The sequence below is a fragment of the Chaetura pelagica genome, unplaced genomic scaffold, assembly GCF_000747805.2.
Source record: "Chaetura pelagica isolate M959 unplaced genomic scaffold, ChaPel_1.0 scaffold916, whole genome shotgun sequence".
Lineage (NCBI taxonomy): Eukaryota > Metazoa > Chordata > Aves > Apodiformes > Apodidae > Chaetura > Chaetura pelagica.
The window spans coordinates 94,711-100,710 of NW_009953642.1; the positions used below are offsets into that span (position 1 = coordinate 94,711).

The 6,000-nt window shown below is 42.2% G+C and overlaps 1 protein-coding gene across 1 annotated transcript in view; it reads left to right on the forward strand.

The window, feature by feature from the left end:
• Positions 1-6,000, forward strand: part of LOC104390659 (collagen alpha-1(XXII) chain-like) — a gene marked incomplete at its 5' end in the record, with an annotated part of 96,253 nt that overhangs the window by 83,384 nt on the left and 6,869 nt on the right. Inside the window, 5 exons of the mRNA XM_009999839.1 lie at positions 384-437; positions 2,567-2,638; positions 4,639-4,674; positions 5,001-5,045; positions 5,350-5,529. Of these exons, the coding sequence (XP_009998141.1) occupies positions 384-437; positions 2,567-2,638; positions 4,639-4,674; positions 5,001-5,045; positions 5,350-5,529 (387 nt within the window). The remainder of the gene's footprint in view (positions 1-383; positions 438-2,566; positions 2,639-4,638; positions 4,675-5,000; positions 5,046-5,349; positions 5,530-6,000) is intronic.

Below are 6,000 nucleotides of genomic sequence, written 5' to 3' on the forward strand. Positions count from 1 at the left end.
CAAACATGGACTAAGGGGGCCTATCTGAACACTGGTGACATGCAACAGCCATAATAGGTGGCTTCATCTGTCCAGGAGGATGTTGCATATGGTAGGGATAAGGGTGAAGCAGAGAAAGAGGAGTGCTGTTTAGGTCATCTTCAGACCAGGAATTTTGTGGCCACATCTCTCAATTTTTGTCCTGAGATGGGGTTACCCATGGAATCAGGGATGCAGAAATTGTGGGGTCAGTTGGAAACAAAAGGTCTTTACTCTGCAGTCTGCCAAGAGGGGAGGTTGGACAATGCTAAAGAAAAGGAGGTTGGACAATGCTAAAGAAAACTCTGCAGTAGTAGATATTTTTAATTGCAGTTACTTCCTTAACCTTTTTCCTTTTGACACAGGGCAAGAATGGATCACCTGGATCTGCAGGAGAACCTGGCCCACCAGGTAACCCAGTAAGTACCACAAAGGGAAACCATGAGGGAAGCCTCAAGGAGAGGTGACTGATGAAGTAGAGATGAAGCAGATTTTGTGTAGCTTCTTACTATCCCTGAAGTTACCATCTCTGAAGATTGGTGATCTGAAAATCACTGGCTGGCCATGACATCCAAAGGGGTTTGGCTACATTCCTGGAATTGAGCTGCTAGCTGGGTCATCATTTTTTCCCAGCAAAAGTTAAGTGTTCACGGAAAAAGGAAATGATTGATTACCTGGCATGGAAAAAAAAATATTGGCATGCCTCACCCTCACCAGCAGATTTAATTTTGCTGAGCAGAGACTGTGCAGCAGGCAGAGAGTTGTCACAAGGAAGGAGAGGGCCTTGGGGAGCTGGCAGACTGCCGTGGAGGAACAGCAGCAGCAGAAAAATCCTCCCCAGGCACCTGGGGAAAGAGAAGGCAGTGGGCAGTAAACCAAGAGCATGAAGCAAAGTGCTCTGGGGGCATCCTGTGTGGAAGAGCATGGCAGTAATGAACTGTAAGGAGGGCAGTGAGGAGGAGTTGTTTTTTTTTTCTCTGTTCTGCTGCTGAAAATTCGTCAGGATTCAGCAAATCCATGTGAAGGTACCATTGTGTCCAGTAGCATCTATAGCAACACAAGGTTCTTCCCTCTCTTCACCCATCCAGACATTACAGCTGGGCTGTTAGGTTTGGATAGAAACAAAGGCACAGCAGGAAAATCTGAACTGCATTTTTTGTGGCCCTTGCAATGCTGCAAAGCAAGTCCCAGCCTTGCCAGAGACTTGTTGCCTGAGCACATGGCTTTGGGATGCCCTGTGAGTGCTAAAGGGGGTTATTTTTTCATCATCATCATGTTGCCACCTTACCTTGGCAGTCAGCTAGTGACCTGGGAACTCATCAGGTAGCTTTCTGCACAAACACAGGCCTACAGCAACCTCTGCTTCAGAGGATTTACAGTCTAAAAATAACATAAGAGATTGAAAAAGGATAAAATCAGATGGATGAGGAAGGGGAAACAATGAGACAGTGTTGGTCAGCAGACCACACAGTCATCTCATCAGGATCATTCTCTGTCATTAAAATGAATCCTCTCCCTTTCATAAAGATTATTACAGGAAGTATTTCCTTGTGCTGTACCTGAGTCCATGTATTTGCAGCCTTGTCTGGAAATGCACTAATTTCCTTCACAATATGTTTTGACAAGCTGTTATATTATATTTCTATTTTGAAAAGAAAAAAAAAAAAAGAAAAAAAGGTTATAATGGCAATAAGGGTATTTTTTCCAGCTTTACTATGCCTGATTTCTAATCACAAGGTAGAACCTGCCAGGTGCCTTCTCTTTTTGCACCTGCTGTTTGGCAGTGCCCATCCCAATTCTCAGGGCTCACATGTAACCCTGCACACAATGATGCAGCCCCTGGCATCCCTGGGGTTGGTTACATACTCAAAAGCCAGGTGATTTGTGCCTGCTGGATTCATTGGTGTTCACTTTGCACAAGAAGGGCTTAGATGGAGGGTAAGTTTTACTCTAAGTAGAAAAAGGGATATGTTCTGAATTAGCAGGTAGGAGGCCAAGTTGTGAAAGCAAAGGTTAAAATAAAAGTTGAAAAAAGAATATCAAAAGTGTATGTGCAATGGCTCACAATTGGCCATTTAAACTGCTTTGGTCTGTAAGAAAAAGGGCTAGTTGGGCAGAATATCACAAGAAATAAATAAAAGACATTTTTTTAATTGTATCTGGCTATAAAGGCAAAATAGCAACTCAGTAGCTCTCTCTTCATTCTATTCTCAGATTTGAGCAGGATGACCCTCTGCACTGTTTCCCTGTTGTTGCCCATCACAGCATTTCCACCTGATAAACCATGTAGTGTTGGAAAAGCCACTGAACACACCTCCTGTCACCTCCTTTTCATCTTTTCACGAGGAACCCACATAGCTTGTTAATAATGCAGGCATGGTGTTTGCAATCTGCTTTTCTAAATGACTTTGTTCTTCCTTTCCTTGTCAATTTGGGGGTCTTGCTGCTATAGGGAAATTTCCCAGTTTCAATGTATCTGTACATGCATGCTCTGGAAAAGAAATGTTGGAGAAAGGGCTGCTAGTGTCTGTCTCATTTCTTTCCTAAGGGTCCTAAAGGAAATAAAGGAGAAAGTGGCAGCCCAGGTCTCCCTGGCTTCATAGGACCCAGAGGACCACCTGTAAGTATGTCTGGGGATGGATTAGACACACTAATTACCTGCTTTTAAATGTTGGACTGATGGAGATTGGACATGTTAGTCTTTAATTAGGTAAAATAAAAATATAAGCAGAAGATCTGACAGATCCAGAAGCCAAACCCTTTCCTTCCAAAGGAAACCTAGCTGCAAAAATAGCATTTTTCTTATGGACAAACATTCATAATGTTGATGTTGTGGACAAATGTCCATAAGACTAACGTGTGTGCATGAATTAGGCTGGTTCAATACTCTTCTAAAGTGGGAAACTGATTAATCTCTGCATGAACCCCAGAAGAGCTAAATAGGGACATTTTAAGTGCTGATAATATAATAATACAGCAATTTCTGATATTTACTGTTTCAAGGAAAATGTTTTTGTTACCAGCAACAGAGGCACATTGCAATTAAAGTATTCATGTATCTCCCAAAGTGATCTAAAATAATACCTATACATATGAAAATATCACATCTTGAAAGCCCTTCCAAGGTGAGGAAAATATGTTTCCTTCTCCTGGAAGGATGAAAAAGGTAAATACTTCTGTATCTAGCTCTGTTGTGACTTAAAATGAGATTTAAAAGGTTTTCATATGAACACAGCAAAGCTGAATTTTCCACAGGATGATTATTTTTTCTTTTCTTACTATGATTGGAAAAGGAATTTCATCATGAAAGGAGAAGCAAAAAAGATTGCTCTGGAAAATTAATTTGAAGCAGCAAGTCTGGTGGCCATTTAAGACTGAAGTGGCCCTAAGGAATACTTGAGTGAGTCTGATGCTGCCTGATTTGGAGCTGAAGTGGTCACACATCTGTGATTAGTCACATTGCTCATGCAAACCTGGATGTATGTTAGCACAGTCAAAGTGGTTATGTGTGTTTCCAGGTTATGGGAAAAATCACAGAACCACAGAATGGTTTGGGTTGGAAGGGACCTTAAAGATCATCTAGTTCCACCCCTCCCTGCATGGGCAGGGACACCTCCCACTAGAGCAGGTTGCTCAGAGCTTCATCCAACCTGGCCTTGAACACTTCCAAGGATTGGGCAGCCACAGCTTCTCTAAGCAACCCGTGCCAGTGTCTCACCAAAAAAATACCACCTGCTTGCACACATTATAGGTATGATCATGTGAGTGGATTGTAAATGGACTATAAAGATGAATCTTTTAATTCATTATATGGGAAAATTAGTATAATTTTAGCAATAACTAGTAATGTTTGCTTTATTAGAGCACTTAAGGACTGTGGTGACCTTTTCTTTTTTTTTTTCCCCCACTGGAATGCTAAAATGCAAAGCTTGTATTGCCTAATTAGCACATTATAAATGCAGGGTATAGAAAACAAAAAATTCCTAATAGGGTATTTGTTTAAACTGAGGTTATTTGATATCGGGGATTGGACTAAATAAATGGCCTTTAAAGGTCCCTTCCAACCCAAGCCTTTCTGTGGTTCTGTGATACAGTTCTGAAACCCAGGCAAGATTTCAGGCTCAAACTTGATTTATCCCTGGCCTTGTATCCATTATCTCAGCTGGTGTGATATTAAATGGTACTTCTGCTTAGAAAACCTACTTCCTTTACATCTTTAGACTGTTATGGCTATAACTTTGACTGGAACCAGCCCAAGTGAAGTGTACAAAGCTTTGTGAAACATCTGTAAGAAAAAGGAATCAAATTCATTGAAAGCAAGAACCGCCTTTCAACTAAGCATCTGTCCTGATCTTAGCTGGTTCAGTAGAAATTTCTTCCTTTTGTTGAAAAACATTTAGATGGTATGCAGCTTTCCTAACAAATGCTTTTCTAAATTGTAGGATGTGCTTTTCCAGGAATGACCTGTAGCAGTAGGATAAGGATAAATCATCCCAACCCGTTGCTGTGTAGCAGAAAAATTGGGCTCTAAACAGAGAGCAAGGCTTGTAGTTATTATGCACGGTCTTTCTTCTAGCTCCTTGCAGTATGGTTGCTAAATTCCCTCTCTGTATCTCCTAGGGAGAACCAGGAGAGAAAGGGCCTCCTGGAAAAGAGGTAAGTTAAATTCCCAGTTGTTTCAAAATAGGGCTGGTGTCCTGGGGGGGGGGGGGGGGGGGGGGGGTTCTTTTGTGTTTGCCTGGGGTTTTTTTGTTGGTTTTTTTCTGGGATTTTCAACAAATTGAGTTGGTTTTTTTGGGCGCTTTTTTTTTTTTTTTTCTTGAATTGTTGATATTTAAGAGCAAACAGGGAGCTCTCAGGAGTCTGTGGGACTGACAGGGATATAAATTTTCCCCAGGTCACAAAAATGTGCAAAGGCATGTGCTTTGTTATTTACTGTTATTATGGATAGCTCTTTCATACTTACTCTTATTTTGTTGCAGGGTGCACCAGGGAAACCAGGTGAAATTGGTTCCAAAGGAGAGAGGGTAAGTTGGAGAATATTATTAGTTATTTTATGACATTGAAATAAAAAGGTCTATTTTGAGTTAGTGGCTGGGGGAGGAGGTTGTTCAAGAGTGAAACATGGACTGTAGAGATCTGCCATACTTCCCACCCTCCCAGCCCTCTCCCTAATCATCCTCTGTCAGTAATAACTTGTGGATCATTTGTAATGCACCAGATGTTGTGTTCAGTCCCTTTGCCAGCTCAGCTCTTCAGGTTTTGCTGTGCTTGGAAATCAGAAGTTTGCCTCTTATTTTGTGGTGGTAATGTCAGGTTTTTTTCACTTAGGGAGAGCGTGGCCTCAAAGGTGAAAAAGGCCCTCAAGGAGAAAAGGGCCCTCCAGGTGATCCTGGGATACCTGGTCATAAAGGCCATCCAGGGCTGATGGGTCCACATGGACCCCCAGGAGACACTGGGCAAGTTGGACCTCCTGGTCCCCCAGGACAGCCGGGATTTCCAGGACCAAGGGTAAGGCTACCAGAGCAGTGCTTTGTACAGTGATTTTATTGCCTTAGTCTGTGATCAGAAAAGTCCCCAAGATTACAGTAATAGGTGATGGAAACCAGAGTAAGTGTGTGTTATAATGGGGAGGAAGCATTTTTATCTCCTGATTCATAACAAGGAGAACTATAGTGTATCTCAGGGATCTGTTGTGGGGGGATTAGATTGAACTTCAGGAGAGCTGAGCAATCCAGACCTATAGCCAGGGTGGCCATCCCTGACACCTTACACCCTTAAAAACCCAAATCAGGTAATGTAGCCATGGGTCTGGAGTCTGAAAAAGCTGCTTTCTGTAAGGGTGTGAATGCATTTCATACAGAGATCTGATGCCTTCCTCTGCTGCTGGTTGTTATGAGAGACAAAATGCTGAGCCGTGGAAAGGTCACTGCTCTATTCCTGGAAATCTTGGAGTCAGCTCATCAGTATTCATGAAATCCT